This window comes from Cucurbita pepo, chromosome 15, assembly GCF_057944985.1.
Source record: "Cucurbita pepo subsp. pepo isolate OVF chromosome 15, ASM5794498v1, whole genome shotgun sequence".
NCBI lineage: Eukaryota > Viridiplantae > Streptophyta > Magnoliopsida > Cucurbitales > Cucurbitaceae > Cucurbita > Cucurbita pepo.
The window spans coordinates 7,259,399-7,280,883 of NC_141812.1; the positions used below are offsets into that span (position 1 = coordinate 7,259,399).

At 34.2% G+C, this 21,485-nt stretch overlaps 1 protein-coding gene and 1 pseudogene across 1 annotated transcript; both read right to left on the reverse strand.

The window, feature by feature from the left end:
• Positions 1-8,204: 8,204 nt before the first annotated feature.
• LOC111811879 (calcineurin B-like protein 1) lies at positions 8,205-11,486 on the reverse strand. The gene is made up of 9 exons (XM_023698919.2): positions 11,285-11,486; positions 10,725-10,869; positions 9,605-9,687; positions 9,389-9,448; positions 9,186-9,294; positions 9,038-9,090; positions 8,794-8,874; positions 8,538-8,650; positions 8,205-8,461 (listed from the first exon to the last, which is right to left on the reverse strand). The coding sequence occupies exons 2-9, from the start codon at positions 10,801-10,803 to the stop codon at positions 8,398-8,400; spliced, it is 642 nt and encodes a 213-aa protein (XP_023554687.1). The 5' UTR covers positions 10,804-10,869; positions 11,285-11,486; the 3' UTR covers positions 8,205-8,397.
• Positions 11,487-20,198: 8,712 nt separating this feature from the next.
• The window catches only part of LOC147789240 (uncharacterized), a 28,858-nt pseudogene continuing 27,571 nt past the window's right edge, over positions 20,199-21,485 (reverse strand).

The following is a 21,485-nucleotide window of genomic DNA, read 5'->3' on the forward strand; positions in this document are numbered from 1 at the left end:
CGCCTTTTAGCCTAAATAAATAATTTTTTTTTTTTTTTTTTTTTTTTTTTTTTAACTTTATATTTTATCATAAAAACATATTCATCTACTTATAAAATATTTATACTATTTATTTTAATATAAATTATTATTATTTTTAAAATCTTTAAAAAAAAATTATATCTTAATTTTTTTTTTAAATCTTAAACTTTTTTATTAAATAAAAAAATTTAATTAGTAATACGTTTCCAGAGTAATATTAATAAAAAACAATCTTTTTTTTTTTTTTTTTTTTTTTGCTCATAATATATAAAAGCAAATAATTTATTCTTTATAAATTATCTTCTTATTCAATTTCATCTCTCATATTTTTCCCTCCCTTCTTTCTCCCTTTATTTTGTTCTTCATGTTGGATAATGAAAGTTCCACATCGACTAATTTAAAGAATGATCATGAGTTTATAATAAAAAAAATACTATCTCCATTAACATGAGACATTTTGGATAAGCCCAAAGCAAAGCGCTTATATTCAGAATGGACAATATAGAGTAGTTACTTTTATATTAGAATGATACATTATTATTCTTTGGAGTTATGTATCAAATGTCCATATGTAACTTTTTATATCCTAATCTTACATTATTCACTTATACGACTCATGCGTCGGATTCAGATCAAGATTTCAAATTCAAATTTGAAATTTAATGGTCCCGACATTCCTCTACATCCGCTAGACATGGCCATGTTGCTTTCTTCTCGTTTCTAAGAGTGAAGATTATCCCCCATAAACCAACAAGGGTCCTTTCAGCATGTTTTGTCCTTGGTCACATGTAACGACCCTCTAAAGTTCTACTCACTCAAAGTCGCTACTAACGTATCATGTTTTTCTAAAATGGGTAATATAACTCTTGAAAGAATACATTATCTATAGTATAAATGTCGAAAACATTTAAAACAACTTCTAACTATGGAAAGCACAATCATGGTCTTTCGTATTTATTACGAAATACTGAAATTTAAAGAAAATAAAAATAAATACAAAATAATTTAAATCAATGAAATGAAAAATAACTTATTCTAACCTAACAAGGAATTTAAATATGTATCTACCCTATGTACGTGCCACAATCTCTTCTCACGATACCGTCGTTATCCGTACATGGATGTCTTGCCTTCACCTGAAAATAATGTGGCACACGACCTGAGTATTTCGAAGAATATTCAGTAAGTTACCCCACTATAGGGGCCATACAAAATGCAATCACATGCAAATATGCTGTAGGGACCTATCTGTTTCAAATCTCTTACTAAGGGTAGCCTCCAGTCCAGACTACTATGGATGTGTAGTGCTTCCCTACATGCGAGTGCGAATCCCCAAACGGCTTGCACACCCCCTAAACCATCTCTGATCAAGCTAGCGATCTGTAGCGACATCCGGAGGTCAGCGGAACCCCTAGTGTCATGCTGGCCATGAACACCCTCATCATCATACTGTGCGCGTGTGCACTCATCATCATAAAGGGCAAGTATCCCTATGCTTATGTACATACAACATGCATGAGGTCCCTCTAGTTCTCATCTTAACATCTCTTTTGACACAATCCTATTTTCATCTCTTTGTTACGCTTAGTAACACATGCTCGTTAGATATTTATATTAGTATCATTTTCATACTATTAGAGTTGTGTCCTAGGTCGATCTATCGACCTAATGCAATATGGCATTCATCATCACGTAACATGCTTAATATGAAAAATATCATCATATTAGGGTAAACGTCATGCAAGACATTATAGTCATCATAAAGCCATCAAGTGCATCGAGTACATCAAGTACATCATACACCATCATATAATGCACATACGTTATCGTACATCATCATACAGCATAACTAATACATCGTAGCTCATGCATCATCATATAACTAGTGTACGACATCATACGATACAACTCATACATCGTAAACATAAATATCGCATGCATCATCGTACGTCATCTCAAACAATCATAAATTGTAACTCATACAGTTTCTAGCCTATTCAATACCAAGGCTACTTACTTGTTTGACCTTAGCCAAAGTTCTATCTAGCTTCAAATTTGGTTGCTTTCATCCTTGAATTCATTCTCACTTATATCGAGCTTTCACCTATTTTGAATATAAACTTAATTGACTCAATAAAAAATCGAATTCCATGTTTTCCTTGTTTGGTAATAATTTTTTTTTTTTAAAAATCAATATTATTTCATGCTGATTGATCATGTTCTGTATTTTTTTAATTCTGTTTACCGTTCCTTTGACCATTTTTAATCGATTCTGATTTTCTTTTTCTTTCGTAAAAATAGCTGCAACTTTTTTTTATTTTTGTTTATTTTGACCATTTTTTCTGATTTTATTTTTCTTTCTTAAAAATGTAAGAAAATCAAGAATAAAATCAAGATAATAGAAAAGTAAAGATTTAACGAACAGTACTTTTGTCATTTTCAATGAATTTTTTGGAGGTCACTTAACTAAGACGACTCTAAACAAGGCACACTTAGGAAGGTGCACCTCATTAGTATAATTAGTAACTTTCGACATTTTAAGTCTTTCTTAGATATCATATTCTCATGATTTCTCTTTTTCAGATATGGTTTAGTTTTATTCATGTGCCCCTCCTTTACTCCCGAGTCACATGCCCACCAACTTTTGCCTTGGCTTGTCCCAAACCATTAAGAGACAATTGTCACGATTTGGTTTTCGAGGCTTCGATTCACGCACTATGAAGTGGACTGACACTAAAAAATACAATATTTTGAGCAATTTAAAAATGAACAAGGATGCATTAAAAAGACAAGGACGAAGAAACATGGTACAAAAGGACTATAATAACCAAAAAATGAGGGGATAAAAGGAAGGAAAATTATCCCACATTGTGTAAGTTGAGAAGTGGGGAATTGGTCTCCCGTGAAAAAAAAGAGGTCCCTCACTTCATTTTATCATCCTACTTCAACTGTTCGAGCCAGCTGGAGAACACGCTTTCTGAGCTCGAGGGCAACATTTTAGTTGATTTTGTTAGTTCGGATCATTTCCTTCTAGTTTCAATTTTTCGAAGCGTTAAAGGATAGTATGATTACCTTTTACCTAGTTTCTAATTTAAATTTTTGGAATCTAAGTTCAAAATATTTACATTTACACATAGTCAAGTTTAAAATATTTACACATAATTAGGTTTAGCTAGTTTAAATTAATAGAGTAAGTTTAAATTTATGATTATGGCATCGGCTTAGACAACTCAAATGTCTTGGCTGGCTCCACGGCTCAATTCTCGGTTTATCGGCTCAGAATTCCATTTTTAGCCTAATTTCCACCGTTCCGACCCTCCCGAACCTATTTTTGACCATAATTAAGGTAATTGAGGTTGTTTTAATATCGTATTTCACAAGTTTTAGTTAGATTTATATTAAATTTGTGAAATACTAACGAAAGTGACGAATCGTCTAATAGGAAACGACAACCGACAATAACTTAGAACGCTTTCAAAGAGCGGGAGCTAACGTAATTAATTAGGGAGAACGCCAGCTAAGGCGAACCAAGTAAGTGGTCCTACCTTCATTAGGTTATAAATTGAATGTTGTATGATGACACATGCTCGTGGTTTCGCATGTGTCATAGACCATATATGTAGACTATTATGAAATAGTACGTAAATGCTATGTAATGTGACTATTATGATGTGTTTGATGAATTGTTATGCTTTACGATATGATATGTTATGATAGCATGAAAATGTTACGATATGACTTATAAATTACATAAATGATATGATATCATTGACATGAAAACAACAAATAGCATGAAATACAACTCCGACATATGCATGAAAGTTATAATCAATTATATATAAACGTTATGAAAAATGTTATGGAAACCGTTATGGTATGAAAAATACGTTAGTGAGGTTGTATTAAGGATAATTAAAATGGAAAGATTTAGAAATCTCTTGCATTATTGTGTGCTCATGCATTGGGGATACCCCTATTCCTTCACGATAGTACGGACGCGTACACTACTAGGCAGGGAAACGATCATTATGTTTGACATAGTTCTGCCATGACGGTCACTACTCCTAACGAGTTTTCGACATCAACAGCTCCTAGTGTATGCTCACCCGATCAGAAAGGGGCCTAGGAGGTGTGCGAACCGACTTGTGGGTCCATACTCGCACATGTGAGTCGTGTGTAGGAAATTATTACACATTCAAGTTGCTCATTAGGATAGCCACCGTAGGAAAACATACTATTATGATAAGTCTCATGCATGCATTTGTATGTCTTTGCATTATAACTCCAATAGGGGGTCGTCTATTGAGTATTTCTTAAAATACTCAAGCCACGTGCTATTATATTTTTCAAGTAAAGGCAAGGCACCTCTGTAAGGCTGACGTTAGCATCACAATTCCTAAGACGATGGCACATGCTTAGGATAGATTCACATTTAATTTGTAGTAGACTATAGGTCATTTCTATTTAGTAGCATCTAGGTTAGTATAGAGCATTTCATTTTGTATTGTTTTTCGTTTTATTTCTTTTGTATTAGTTTTATTCAAAAGCATGAAATGAAGTATACAAGGTTGAAGGTTGATTTTAATCTTTCTTACATACAGGCAGGAGAGTGTTCATGATATGTATACGGTAGCAGCGATCTTAGGTTAAGTAGAAAATTTAGGGCCATTACAAAAGTGACATTTAAATGACATGAAATTTGATGAGGAGCCTCATGTCATGGTTTAAACGGATTATACAAAGTTACTACATAGTCTATTTGAATATGCCAAGGGTTTAAACCAAGATCTGAAGTGGTAAATGACCAAAATTTCCCTATGAGAATTCTAAGATGTTTTCAAGACAACACTTCAAAGTCTCTCTGAGGCCAATGAGAGCGTGTCCAAGATCTAAAGTGGTAAATGACCAAAATACCCCTATGAAAATTCTAAGATGTTTTCAAGACAACAACACTTAAAGTCTCTCTGAGGTCGATGAGAGCGTGTGACTCATTATGCAACTCTTAAAATCAACACTGAACTATTCATCTGCTTATCCTTTGTGAGAAGCTCCTTATTTGGTCAAGCTCCTTATTAATCTTTTGTTTCTCTATTCTCCTCTATTCTGTTTTCATCCCTTCTCTCGGTTACACCGAACACGACTCTCTACAATGGTATGATATTGTCCACTTCGAGCATAAGCTCTTATGGCTTTGTTTTGGGCTTCCCCAAAATGTCTCATACCAATGGAGATAGTATTCTTGATTATAAACTCATGATCATTCCCTAAATTAGTCGATGAGAGACTTTCATCCAACACTCTCGATTGCCATCGCCACCGACCGGGGCACTATCACCGTTCGTGGTGGCCAAAAACTAAGGTCGTAGAATGAACTTAAATTAAGAAACATGAAGCAAATAAATATATAAATGAAGGAAAAAAAACATTCCAACATGGTTGAGGACAAAAATAGGCAAAAACAATGAATAAAGCAAATAATGGAGTGGACAACTAAAAAGCAAAACAACCCAATAAAAAAAGAGGAAAGATACTCATTAATCCAAAAAATGTTGACTCATAGCTGGATTTTTTTTTTCTTTTTTTTTTTTTTGCAAATATTGTGTGGATTACAAAAAAAAAAAAAAAAATTGGCATTGGAAATGGAGTATATGAGAAACGGGGTAATTTTAAATAATTGAATGATGTATGATGGTGCACGTTTTATGGCTACTGCATGTACTATACTATTATGTATATCTGTTTTATTTAATGACATATGATGTTATGTTATGTATGCATGTGATATCCATTACGTCTTGTGAATGAAATGAAATACTATAGATGTCATGTTATGTCTTGTCATGTAAAGATATGTGATTAGGTGTGTACATGGTCCGGGTTGGATTGGGTTGAATGATTTTTTTGACCCAACCCAAAAGTTCAAGTTAGTTAGATTGGTAACCTAACCCAACCCGAAAATTTTCACAACCCAACCCAACCCAACCCAACCCAACCCAACCTGAAAATTTTCTGGTTGGGTTCGGGTTGGGTTGCCGAATCGTTAAAAAAAAAAAAATTATTTATCCACAATTTATAATTATTCGGATACAATCTTAGATAAAAGACAATCTATAATTATTCACAAAAAAAAAAAAAAAAAAAAAAAAATCAATCAAGAACAAGGAGCGAAAATGTAACGTATTAACATATTTCAATGTTTTCATAAAATTAAAAACAACTAAAATATCGACATTTGTTGAGAATTGGTTAAAGTAAGAAAAATACAAGTATAAATCATGAAATTAAAAAAACAATAAAAATGATTAGTTTAAAGATATTGTATACATAATAAAAATAAAAAATTATTGTAAAAATATTTTAATTTAAATAAATTTACCTCGATCAGGTTAGAGGGCCTTAAATTATTATAAAAATAAAAGAAATATATAGATTGTAATATAATAATGTTGACAAATAAATAATAAATACATTATAATTTAGAATTACTTGTATCAATTTAATAACAAAATCTTTAAAATCTTTAAATCAATTAAAACTAATTTTCTATGGATCCAATTCTCTCACTCGTACACGAGCTATTGGATCCAATTCTCTCACTCGTACACGAGCTATTGGATCCAATTCTCTCACTCGTACACGAGCTATAGTAAACGCTAAAATGGTCAAAATATTTTGGACAAGCTATAATACCTATAATAAACACTAGGTCAAAATATTTTTTTAATGTATTTGATAGATGTCAAACTCACGAGTGAGTAGTTTAGGTTAGGACGAAGTACCACTCTCGCAAACCTACCATTACAATTAACTTCATAATATATTTTATATATTTTTATTTGGCTCGGGTCAACCCGAGGTTTTATCCCATGAACCCAAAACCGAACCAAGTCAGTTCAAGTTCAGAAAAATGAACCCAACCCAACCCAACCCTTATAGTTCGGGTTGGATTGGTCCGGGCTGTCGGGTTATCGGGTTAAATGTACTCCCCTATATGTGATGATTGTCATGTATACATGATGTATATATGTGCTATGTCATGAATGAAAGTAGAAAGGAAATGATGTTAATGCTCTGCTTTGAATCTAAATCATGGGAATTTCATGCATGTATGTATGTCATGTGCATCGAGATACTTACGCATTATGTTAGGTTAATACGGACATGTACCTTCGATATTTATGTTTGCCACGTTATCATGTGGGTCTTTCTTTTTCTGTAGTGTCCGACCAAGCTAGCCTAAGGGGTATGTATATGAGCCTGCCTGATAGGTCCATGTGTGTGTGTAGGCCGTGTATGGAGAAGTACCACACATCCAAACCTACCTGGAACTGGAAAGAGTCCAAGGTCATGGTAATATGCATTGATTTTCATTTAGTAGTTGATAAGTGGCTTTTCATTTCGTACTCAATTACTATGTTATTTTTATTTTCTTGTTTTAAATTAAACGTGTAAGTCCACGGTTTCATTTGAAAACATTTTATTTTAAATTTCTGCATATGTTATTAAAGGCATACATGTAGTGATGTCTCTAATTTAGACAAGAAAATTAGGGGAGTTGCACAACCCCACTAAGAGAAATAGAAACCTAGGATGAAACCGAGGTGAAATGACCTACATGCCCCTCTGTCTTAAAAATAAATAACGAAGGATAATCCAAGACCTAAATAAACTTCAAAAACAAAGGAATTGGGAGCCTAATTTCTCACTCGACTCGGTACATGATCTCTTCACCTCAAGGGGCATGCCATCTCATATATCGATAGCTTGTTTCTCTTCTTATTCCAAATTCGAGAGGAAAATAGGAAACATAGGTCAATATTCTCTGGTTTAACTTAAACACGGTGCATGTACAATAAGCACCATACTAATGTGCAACTCTTTCTCTTTTATAGGTCGCATCACTTTGGTTGCGTGTTCCGAGGCACCTCATCCTATATCACCTTTTATTTGTCAACTTATTCTAGATCGCCTTTTGTTGGTCTCCCCATCCCAAATCAACTCATTCTAACTAGATCACTTCTCGTTGGTTATCTCATTCCCTTAACTTCTCCAACTATACTTGTTCGAAGCAATATATATATATATTATACTCGATAGCTGTTTCAACATTTTTAGAGAACTTTCAAAATTTTCGGAAGTTTAAAAATATTAATAATTTTGGCAAAAATAAAAAAATAAAAAAATAAAAAGAAAAAATGCATATTTTTTAAAATGAAATAATATCTGCAAAATTAGAAGACACGAAAGATGCTTTACAAGTAGCCGAGCCCCCACACTAATTTTTTTTTTGATGCTCGGACAAGGACTTCTCCCAAAGCCTATGGATACAACATTCCAAAAAAATGTCTAAAATTCTTCTGTTTCTATGTACTTTCTTCAAGCAGCAGCCTCATCAACCTCCGAATAGAACACAAAACTTGGGAACGCTGTCGTTATATCCCTGCATTTTCAACAACAAAACCCGTCTCAATTCCTTCGTTCAACACCGGAAACCGTGCACTCGTACGTATCCTTACCTCAAATAAGGAAGTGTCATGATCCTTAATAACGACGGGTTCTTCAAAACAAAAGAATGCCACTCCGACAAGTCGATCTTCCCATCTTGGTTCGTATCAGCTTCCAGAAATGTCTGCCAAGGTATAAACAAGTTTTTCATGATTCTGCTGATTCGTTAGTACTTGAAACCGTGGAGGATTATATCGACATGTCACGTTACGAGATTGATAGTCTAATAATATCGTCTAGTTTTGAAGAGTGGAGGTGGCAACACACCTTATCGAGTATCGCCTCGATCGTTTCATCAGCCAATTTCATTTCAGATTCACCCAGAAGTGCTAACAACATTAGCTTAACCTGTCATTATCGCTTTACACAATGAAACATCCAAGTATATAAACAGGATCGACCACGAACAATCGAATCAGAGATTTAAGACCCGGAGAAAATCTAAATCAATTCATCCGAGTAACTCGCTGTGACACGGTCAAAGAACAAGGGAGTGAAGTTATCTCCATACCTCTTGTCGCTCGATGAAGCCCGTATTATCTAAATCATACAGCTTAAATGAAACTGCGAAAGATTTACGACATATTTAGTTCTAAGGCGCAAGAACTACTGATAAATTCTGGAATATTCAAGTTTTTTACCATATTTTCTGTACTTACAAACTATCTTGTCTTCCAAAGGCGCGCTTGGATGGAATATATGGAGTGCTCGAACAAAGTCGCCGAAATCAAGAACTCCTTTATGCTTCACATCGAATAGATCAAAGATCTACAAGCACAACAGCAGTTCATTCTTATTATTATTATTCGAACGATCACTCGTTTGAATAGCTAAATAAACTAGTTTGCAACGTAAACATTACCCGGCTCGCGAAGAGGTTTTCTTTCTTCCTGTTCTTGAAAAGAGCCAATACAAATTCTTCCTGCAGATAGAAATTTGGATTTTCATAACTCGAGTTCAGCTTATATCACAATTAGCCATAATGTAAGAAGAAGATAAATGTCTCTAACGATATATCATCGTCGTGTGCAGAAAAACATACGAGGTTATCCAGATATGAGGGATCGTGTTAGAATACCTTGTTTATTATCCCCTCATCTACTACTGAACTGCCGATGCTTTTGAAAAGCTCAAATAAAGCTTCAACTTCGCTGACACTAACTGAAAGATGCATGAAAAGGAGAGAAATATGAACGAAATAGTATCATATTCGAATCAAGGTCATGCAACGTAGAAATAACTCTTAGATAAGCCACTCGACCGTCGATGGTAATATATGCAACAGCTCAAAGTATAGTAAAAAGTTGATTCAGTCCTGGCTCTTGGTACTAATGGATATGATACATTTCGACAAAACTTTATTTCTTCGGTGTTGAATCCGAACAACCAATTCTGAGTAAACTGAGCTTGAACCATGATCATACAGGATCATGGTCGAGAATTTCCAACCCATCGTCATGAAAAGGGGATCAAAAAGTTTTTTATAATGGTCCAAGCCCACCGCTAGCAGATATTGTCCTCTTTGGGCTCTCTTAAAACGCGTCTGCTACGAAGAGATTTCCACACGCTTATAAAGAATGCTTCGTTTTCCTCCCCAACCGATGTGGGATCTCACAATCCACCCCCTTCGAGGTCCAGCGCGTTGGCACTCATTCCTTCTCCAATCGATGTGTGACTCCCAATCCACCGTCCTTCAAGGCCCAACATCCTTGATAGCACACCGCCTCATGTCCACCCCCCTTCGGGGCTCAGCCTTCGCTGGCACATCACCCGGTGTCTGACTCTAATACCATTTGTAACAGTCCGCCGCTAGTAAATATTGTTCGATTCGGTCCGTTACGTACCGCCGTTACCCTCACGGTTTTAAAATGCGTCTATTAGGAAGAGGTTTCACACGCCTATAAAGAACGCTTCATTCTCATCCCCAACCGATGTGGGATCTCACCTTTTAACAAGGAGAACAAAATTTTATATTATACCTTTGAATCCTTTAAATTTAGGGAAGTAAAACCTTAGGTTGCTTGCTTTCTTATACATTTTTTTGAATCTAAAGAGAACTAATGGCCAATTGGTCCCTTTGCTCAGCCCCTACTCACAACATCCTAAGAAGATAATCTTATCAAATGTAAAATTTCTGAACAATTATGAAGAACAAACATTGCAGATAATGCAGCAGTTGAATGAAACAGAGAGCTTACAGGTCGTTTGTGCAGCAAGGAAAACAGGATCCTCGTAGCCAGGGAACTGCCTTCTTCCTTTAGACGGAACGCAGCCCATTTACTGACCACGAATGAAACACAAGCACTACCAACAGCTGCCTCCTCTCTTCCACTAAATTTCTTGCTAAAGAAACTCCAAATTCAAAAACAACCATCAAAACATGCTCGGATTATCGACAAAGCATTCAAATCAATACTGGCGTTCATAAATTAGGGAAAAACATATTGACTTCGCCTTTTGTTGACCCTAGAAATTAAAAAATCCGTGTTCAAACACGAAACATCTAAATTTAATCGAAATCAACAAATTCTTTCCCTGTTTTCCTCAAATTCCAGAAAGAATCAGAAGAACACAATCGAACAAACGCAGAAATCCTAAAAACGTAACCAAGACCTATATCGCAAAATCCACAGAAATCGCTTCCCCCAAACAATAAACGGCAATAACCATCAAGCAGTTGTAATAATCAAATCAGCAGCTCAAAAACGCTAAAAAAATCGAAAGAAAAACAAGGAGAAATGGAAAAAGAAAGACTCACCAAGAATGTCCGCGGCGGAGGAAAAAGAGGAATCCAAGTAAGAGAAGAAGACGCGGCGAGATTGTTAAGAGGAGAGATTTGGGGGAGGAGATATGCAATGGGAATCGGAGAGCGCGATTTTCGAGACTCTTAACGAGTTGATTTTATAAGCAGCGGCGGAAGGAAAGCCAACTTGGATGTTCAAATGTGATGTGGCAGTTGGGATTTGTTAACGCGAAATGAAAACGGCAGAACCCTGATTTGGTATTTATTGTTTTTTTTTTTTTTCTTCTTTTTAAAATAAAATTATATTATTTTTATCCTCAGACAACAGTTCATTTCCAAATATGAAAAATAACTGCCCGTGTAATGCACGCGCTTTGGGGGTGAATTAATAATATTTAAATGGTTCAAATATAATTAAAATAATTTTTAGTTTTTATTAATATTCTTTTTATAATTTAAAAAAATATATTTACTTATTTAACCATTTTCCATAAATAAAAAAGTTTTGGTCCTGCAAACTTCAATTATACTAATAATTATCAGACCAATAAAACTAATAATAATAAATGATTTAAATAATTCTTGAAATGACTAAAAATTGAAGAAAGCTCCCGAGGGAGATAATATAAAGATGCAAATAACCACTGAATCAAAGAGAACATACAAGACTGCACGAAACTTGGCCAAATCAAACCCAAATTGCCCTCGGTTATACTAAATCAAGCTAAACTAGCTTCAATTGAGTGGAAAAGTTGTTGAATCGTTGAACTGCCTAAGGATCGAAAATCATTGAGTCTTTACATTAATCCAAAGCATTGGAGTTGAAGACATTGAACAACCCACGATAGCGAACTAAGATAAAATAGGATTACAATGACATGCAAAAACGATGAACAATACACCACCTTAAAAAATGAAACATCTCAAGCACGATAGAATCGAGCAATAGCATTGGGTGGTATGGTATGAAAGAATTGAATGTGAGCTGGATTTCATGAATGAAATTGTTTATAAATTAAAATTTAAAGATTAAATTTTATTTTCTCAAAATTTTTACTTAACATTATTATTATTATTATTATTATTATTATTATTATTGGTTAATTAAAAATAAATACTATTTTAAGTATTTTTTAAAAAATCAAACAAAAAAAAATAAAGCAGTTCCGTATAGCACGTGCAACTTCAATTTCTAGAAGCGCGTGGAAGAGTTTGAAAGAGAGAGAAAAGAATTTATTGTTTATAGTCAAAGTAAGGATGGGACATCAATCATTCAATTTTGTCGTTACACGTGGCACATGCTATTGGCACAACTATATAATTCTCTAGCTGGCCCCGCCTCGATCTTTTTTGTAAAATCACCTTCCACGTGTCAGACACAAACTCCTTGTCGACGATTTTTTGCCCGCTTCTGAATCTTAGGTGTGAGCTGACGTGTCCAAAGGCTTCGATGTGGGACTTCAACGGGTCATGCCAAATTCCAGCTTGTCAAATAATAAAATATAAAATAATAATAATAATAATAAATGATACTACTAAAAAACTAATGTTATCTTCTATATATATATATATTAAACATATGAAACACATTAAAACGACGTCGTTTTGGGTGTTGTAAGTTGCATGGAAATAACATCCGAAGTAAGTGCCAAAAGAAATAATGAATATTTTATTTTTTCCTTATAATAATTATTTCCATTTTTAAAAAGAATTTATAAATAGTAAATACTTGAAATTGATTTTCACATTTTAGATGACTGATCAAATATCTCAAAACAAAAACATGATTGAGATATTTCAATTCATATTAAATAATATTAGTTATTTAAGTTAAAAACTTATTATTTTTTTTTAGAGTTAAGAAAGTAATAAATTTGACCAACAAAAAACGTCAAAGTTATATCTGAAATGATACGTAGTCAATATAAAAAATTAATATATTTGACACGTTATAATTATCAATAATTTTAATATTCTTGACACTAGACATATGTTAAGGAAAGTACGACATGATGCTTGTCCTTGCTAAATAAGAAATTATCTAAAATTTAAAGATACATTAAATAAAATGATTTATTTAAGGTTATTTTTAGAATTCAAACATTTATGTCTTTATAAATTTTTTATTAAATAAAGTGTAGCGAGCATCGGACGGCGATGAAAGCGGGGAGGAAACGAGAATATTGAATCATACGGTGTGGGATTGGCCGACAGGGGTAGGTCGTTGCACCCACCACACCGACACATTTGACGGTTATGTTTACGTTTGAACGTCAAAACCAACGGTTTCTGTCAGCTCATTTGACCAAATAAAGCTGTCAAAACCGTTGGGCCACGTGGCCTCATCTCCATGCCCACGTGTCCAAAGCCACCATCTGGACATTGCTTTCTTTGTCTTTTTCTACAACTACCTACCACATTATCCTTATTTTGATTCCAAAAAGTCATCATTTTGTCGCACCGACCACATATGACACACTAATTCAAAACCGTGTCTAATTGATTTTATTAATTTCGTAAATAAATACAAAGATTTTTAAACTTTTTGGATTGGTTGTGTTAGTGACTTGAGCAACTTGAATAGATTTCATGACTCGACTCAACTTTCTATTTTTACATTGAGTTAGATTGGACTGTCGAGATTTATTCACAATAAATGTTACATTAATAATTAAAACCTCATAAAACTCAATGTTACGCATCACTAACATCTGTTACAAACGTTAAGTATTCTTAATTTTCGTAATTATCTTACAAATGAAGTAGAGTTAGGTTAGGTTATAACCTTATTTTTGGTTGGTCTGATAAAAAAATTGTCAACCCAGCCTAAACCGAAAAAGATATATAAATTGGATTGAATAATCAGGTTTTCAAGTCATGTCACTGTTGGATGATGAAAGTCCCACATCGGTTAATTTAGGGAATGATCTGGATTGAATAATCAGGTTTTCAAGTCATGTCACTGTTGAATGATGAAAGTCCCACATCGGTCCCAACATGACTCTCCACAATGGTATGATATTGTCCACTTTGAGCATAAGCTTTCATGGCTTTGCTTTGGGCTTCCCAAAAAGGTCTCGTACTAATGAAGTTAGTATTCCTCACTTATAAACCCATGATCATTCCCTAAATTAGCCATGTGGGACTTTCATCATCCAACACCTCCTCTCGAACAAAGTGCGCCTCCCCTTAATCGAGGCTCGACTCCTTTGGAGTCTTAGTCATTTTTTACTACCTTCGAGGAGGCTTAACTCCTTTTCGTTTGGAGTTCTTTGTTCGATATTTGAGGATTTACTAATCTATTGGCACGACTAAGTTTAGAGCATGACTCTGATACCATGTTAGACGAACACGACTCTCCACAATGGTATGATATTGTCCACTTTGGGAATAAGCTCTCATGTCTTTGCTTTGAGACCTTTTGGGGAAGCTCAAAGCAAAGCCATGAGAGCTTATGCTCAAAGTGGACAATATCATACCATTGTGGAAAATCGTGTTCGTCTAAGAGTCACCACCCCTAATGCTATCCAATTGTCATGAGAATACATAATTGTTAATAAAATAATTAAATTAATTAAAAAAATAATGCCTCTCAGAGAAAAAAAGTATGAAAATCAAATATACTTATCCGAATTTCATATAAATAAAATATTTTCAACCATTTTATTATCGGATTTAATTTTAGATACTTATTAAAATAAAATTAACTAATTAAATTTTAATTAAGGTATTTGAGTTTTTTTTTTTTTTTTGGTAATAAATCTTAATAATTATAAAAAAAAAAAAAAAACAAAATATTGGAGTCAATTATATTAAATAAACAAATATATTATAAAATTATATAATTAAAAAATATTAAAAGAGTTGTGAGAAAAAGATAAAAGTCCACCCATTATTTTGGTAATATATTTCAACATGCATTTTCCAAATAGCATGCATTACACGTGTACTATATAATTTTATTAATCAATTTATATATTTTATTAGTTACAATAGAAAATTAATATTTTTGTTATATTTATTTTCAATTTTAATTTTAATATTTATAAATAAAGTCATATTTGACCTAAGTTATTTAATAAAATTATTTTAATTTCATATTTATAAATAGAAAATGATAAGATAAAAAGTAAATTTTAGTTTTCAGAGTAATTTCGCAATTTAATGAATTTATGATAGAGTACCTAGGTTGAAAATAATAAAAATTAACTTTATGATTTATTGAATCTTACAATAATTACTTATAATTACAACCCTAATTTATTTAATTTGAAATTTCAACTTTTTAATGAAATTAGGTTTTAAAGGTACCTTTTTAACAACTTTGAATATTGGGCTGAGTTTAACAAAAGCCCATAGCGTCTTACGTGTTGGGCTCTTCAATGAGCCCAATACTACTAACGATGGTCTCTTAGCCTAACGACGTCGTATAATATCACCCCTTCCTCGTCAATCTAGTCAACTAAGAATTTCATTCTCAAACGATCATCAGCATCTTCACTGCACCATACCAATTAAGGCTTTTTCACCATCTCAATTTTCCAACCTCAACACATTTTGTCAACGTGTTTGTTGGAATCTTTGCACCCTTTATCTTCTCCAAAAGCATATCATCTTCTTCCACTAACTTGCGAATGAAATGATATTGCCTTCAGATGTGTTTTGTCTTTGAATGATAGACTGGGTTCTTCACCAATTGTACGACACTCTAACTATCTGTATAAAGAGCCTTCTTGTGCTACTTCTTGCCTAATTCTTCTAGATAGTCTGTCATCCATATCATCTTATAGCCTTAGTAGATGAAAGAGCAACACAATTGTGAAGCTTGGACATCCAACTCACTACTGTTCCATCTATATGTAGATATATCCATATGTGCCCTTGTTAAAGTCTACATCTCCACTCAGATCAGCATAAAAAAAAAAAAAACCTTGCAGAACTAGTTTGCCATTACCATAACAAAGTGAAGTACTGGATATATCTCTTAGATATCTCAAAAGTCACTTTACAACTTCTCAATGTTTTTTCCCTGAGTTTGTCATGTACTTGCTAACAACTTCCACTACATGTGTTATATCAGGTCTAGTGCAGCCATAACATACATCAAACTCCCAACTGTAGAAGTGTACGAAACTGATGCCATGTGCTCACGTTTCTCAATTGTCTTGGGAGATTGCCCTTTTGACCATTTAATATGATTTGCCAAAGGGTTAGTCCTGAGTTTAACATCATTCATCCTAGATTTGGACAATACCTTCTCAATGTATTGCTCTTGGGATAGATTTAATGCCAGCAGATCTATCTCGAGAAATCCTCATCCCAAGAATATTCTTCACTGTACCTGAATCTTTTATCTCAAATAGTGAAGACATGCTTGACTTCAAGTGATTTATCTCCCTCATACTTGATCCAACAATCAGTATATCACCCACTTACAGGAGTAAAAACACATAAGAATTAGTGTATTTCTTGAGATAACAACACTGATCCTTTTCACGCTTGTGGGAACCACTCTTGCACATGAAGAAGTCAAACTTCTAGTATTATTGTCTCAATGCTTGTTTCAGTCCATACAAGCTCTTATTAAGCTTACATACCATGTGTTCCTTGCCTGGAGATGCAAACCATTCTGGTTGTTGCATATAGATCTCCTCATCTACATCTCCATTTAAAAAATGTTGTTCTTACATCCATTTGCTCAAGGTGCAAATTCTCCACTGCAACAAGACTCAGCAAAATTCGAATAGTAGTTAATTTCACAACAGGAGAAAAGATTTCAGCATAATCAATGTCTTTTCTTTGTGAATATCCTTTAACTACTAACCAAGTCTTGAACCTCCTTTTGCCATCTGGTTCAGCCTTGGTTCTGAACACCCATTTGTTAAACATAACTCTCTTTCCCGTAGGTAACTCAGTCAACACCCACGTATTATTCTTTTCAAGTGAGCTCATCTCATCATCCATGACTTGCTCCTACTCTGGTTCTCCTTCGTTAGTCATTAACATATAATGTAATGAAAGTGAATAGCTATATGGTGCTCTGATAGTTTTGGATGATCACCTCAACACCTGCTCGATGTAACTTGCTCCATGTTTGGTTCTTCAGCAACAGTCTCAATAGATTCTTGAGTTTCTGTTGTAACATCACTAGGTGAGTCTTCATGCAACTCAAGCTCAACTCCCACTTGCTTCGTAGTCTCGAAATTTATCTTCTCTTTGTCCTTGTACATGAAATTTTCATCAAAGGTCACGTCACAATGTCTTAGGATTTTCCTATTCTTATCATCCCAAAACCTGTACTCGAACATGCCAGAGCCATTGCCTATGAAGTAGCACTTCATAGCCTTAACATCAAGCTTATCTCTTTTTTCTGGATCAACGTGAACATACACAATACAACCAAAGTTCTTAAGTGAGAGTACTTGAGTTCTTTTTCTGTCCATACTTCTTCTAACAATTTGAACTCCAAGGGTACTAACGACCCTCTATTGATCAAATAGGATGCTTTGTTTACAGCGTCAACCCAGAATGCCTTTGGTAGTCCAAAATGAATCCTCATGCTTCTTGCTCGCTCATTCAATGTTCTGTTCATCCTTTCTGTAACACCATTTTTTCTTGCCTTATCGGGAATTTTCCTCATTAATCTAATTCCCTTAGCTGCACAAAATGTTTTAAACTTTGATTTGTCGTAGTATCCTTTGTCAGACCTCAGACATTTGATCTTCAAGCCAGTCTGATTTTCAACTTCAACTTTTCACCTCTTGAAGGTGGCAAACACATTTGACTTGTGTTTTAGGAAATAAACTCATTCCTTCCTGCTGAAATCATCGATGAAGGTGACATATAACTCTGATCCATCAAGTGATGAAATTGGAGATGGTCCCTCAACATCTGTATGGACCATTTTGAACTATGTTTTTTTCAGTTCTCTGGCAGCCTTTGTGAAGTTGACTCATTTTTGTTTGCCCATAACATAGTTCTTACAAAGACCCATATCAAAAGATTTTAGGCCTTCTAAAACCCCTTTCGCAGTTAACATCTTCATTCTTTTAACGCTCATATGTCCAAATCTATTGTACCATAAACTTGAATTGGAAATACTCTCAACAAAAACAACCATGTTTATACACTCTGCAATAGTGTATAAGGTTCCATATTTTGTGTCACGTGCAACAACCATGACACCTTTACAATCTTCCACGAACTCTTTCCAAACTCTATTGCATAGCCTGTGCTATCCAACTGACCAATAGAGATCAGATTCTTCTTGAGACTTGAAATATATCTGACATCTTGTAATGTTCACTGATCTCTTGCTGGAGTTTGTATGGAGACATCTTCTTTCCCTTCAACCTCCAATGTTTTGTTGTTGGCAAGATGCACCTTCTCGAAATTTCATGATTTGAAATTTTGAAACAATTCTTTACTTGGAAACGAATGAAACGATGACCTTGAATCCAAAATCCAAGATTCAGTCAGTCTATCCACACTAAGGATTAAAGCATCCTCAATATCTTCTGCTGAAAATATTATCATCTCCAGATTTGTGATTTTGCTATTCTTCAGTTTTGTACAATTTGTCTGAAACTAGCCTTTTTCTCTACAGCTCCATGTTACATTTGGTTTGTTTGGAGATTTTCTCTGATTCTTTGATTTTGAGCGCCCAGGTTTGTTTGGGCTTTTTGATTTACTTCTTCCCCTTCGATCAACACTGAGAGCATTACCTGATGAATCTCCAATTTTCCGTTTGTGAATACTTTCGCAAAGAACTACGTCTCGAATTTCATCAAACTTCAGTTTATCAGATCCCCGGGAACTGCTGATTGCTGCAACAAGAGTATTCCACGACTCAGGTAAAGATGACATCAAAATCAATACTTTTAATTTTCTCCTCAAAATTAATTTTCACTGAACTCAATTAACTTATAATCATATAGGATTCATTTATATGATCAACAACAAATCCAGACATTTGTAGATTATATAATCTCTGCATAAAATACACATTGTTCATAGTCTTTTGTACATATTCTGACGTTGTGTTCTCCTTAATGATGTTGAATGTCACATTTTTGGATAACATCAACCAGATCAACCCTAAGGCTTGTCGATCCTTGAGCTTCCACTACTCCGTGGTCATTGTATCTGGCGTCACCCCAACAGGGATTCGTGAAGATCTTTTTGTTACAAGTAATCTTCAATCAGCATCTTTCAGAAACCAAAATCAGATCCATGAAACTTCTCATTTGCAATCTTTGAACTTTCCATCTTCATAGATCGTGGTGAATTTCGCCTAGCTCTGATACTAGTTGTTAGGATTGCACAGCAACGCACACACTCGATCTAGATAAACACAAAGGACATGAGAGAGAAAATTCAATGAGAAATATTGACTAGAGATTTATATTGATGACTTTAAGTATGTACAGTAAGAATACAAAAAAGGTAGAAAGTACATTTTCAAAGTATTGCCTAAGAGATATATATATATGGTTCGGTTTACTATATATAACTTTACCATATATAACCAAACTCTTTACCGTATATAACTTTAGTACATGACTATTTACTTTATGTGTCATTTACCCTATATAAGTTTAGTATTTATAATCGACTAAGCTATAAATAAGCAGTCAAATACTTTTATATTACTCCATGTCCAAAAGAACCAGCACAAGCTCCATACGAGAAGAATACTTCAAATTGTGATTTGATGAGGTATGTATCCAAAGGATTGAAGAAAAGCAATCACACTGCATAATATATATACACAACCAATTGAAGCATACACCCAATTTAAATGCTTAAGTACGAAATCAAACAAGACCCTCAACATATTTTTCTTATCCGATCTCTCCAACATGAGGAAAATCCATATCCACTAGAATTCAAAAACAATATCATGAAACTTTTTTAACATAATTAATCTCTAACCACTGCGGCCAAAGTGCAAGCTTATGTCGGTCAATTCTTTCTCCATGCCGATGCTGAAGGGACCACCAAGTTTGTTAAGTTTCTTCGGCTTAAAATCTCCTTTCACCTTCTGTCTAACCCAGGGAATTTTGGGCAAAACAAGCAAAAAAATGACTACAATTGTGATAACTACATAAGTGTATGGTCTCCAAATAATCGCCAACAATGTATAGCAAATCACCAAAGGGAGAACCAAATGGAGAGCAAGCCAATCCCAGAAGGAAGATGAACACAAATCTCTATCATTGAAGTAATGAATGCCCAAGTATTTAACTGTACGAAGCATTCGTATGGGATCCACTTGTAGTGTTGAATGAAGAAATCCCTGTCTATCTCGGGTGGACTTAGAGCAGCTTGGTAAGTTGCAGTGGCAATGAGCACAGAAACTACTAATATGCCATTCCGATCCTTTTTAGACATGTAAAGGATCTCATGATGGTCCGTAATCACTAATCCCTTCCCAAACAATAATATTGAACACAACAAGTTTGCAACATCTTTGAGAATGTGGGAACCGTGGAGCATCTCTTTTACCTCTTTCTCTTCCACAATGCCATGTTCTTTCATTATGTCTAGTGCTGTCTTGCCTTCCAAATTCTTTGCTTTCATATCCACTTTGTTTATGAGAAGCTTCACCATCTGCACCAAAGACAAGCTTTTCTTTATATGTTCAAACACAAAATGTTAAAAGTTAAATGTGTGGAAAGAATTTATGTTTTAGATAGGTACCTTATTTGCCCTTTTATTATAGGTAAACTATATTCTTTGGCTCTTTCCATTTTCTTTCCATTTTCTTTATAATTTACATGATAATTATAAACAGAGAATTATCTCCACCATCTTGTTAGATAAAAGTTATGGTTTTTTCTTATTTAGTATATTCACACGTTTCAAACTTATTTTGAAACTTATTTAGTTATAGCCAATTTGGTGCAAGATTTGTGCCACTACTTCTAATTTTAATTTTAGGATAGGATAGTTATTTAAATATGTAAACCGGATGAAAATAATAAGGTCTTCAACACATACTTTCTCTCCCTGTTATTTTTCTCTTATTTTTTTTTTCTTCCAACAAATTTCCTTCGGCCGTTTTTTACTTCATCAACGATTTCCTCTCGATTGTCAAAAGTCAACATGTGGTATCAGAGTCTGGTTTAATCCATCGGTGGTATATCATTGCAGAAGAGCCGACTTTATCCAAAGTCAAGTTGATTAGCTCAACTGGTTTGAACATCGACCGCGG

What these genes read in the sequence shown, in the direction of transcription:
- LOC111811879 (XM_023698919.2), bottom strand. Translation starts at nt 10,803, where the DNA reads ATGGGCTGCGTTCCGTCTAAAGGAAGAAGGCAGTTCCCTGGCTACGAG. An exon ending in TCGAGGCGATACTCGATAAG is followed by an intron (nt 8,651 to 8,793) that starts GTGTGTTGCCAC and finishes ATACCTTGGCAG; the next exon opens with ACATTTCTGGAAGCTGATAC. An exon ending in ATGACACTTCCTTATTTGAG is followed by an intron (nt 8,462 to 8,537) that starts GTAAGGATACGT and finishes TTGAAAATGCAG; the next exon opens with GGATATAACGACAGCGTTCC.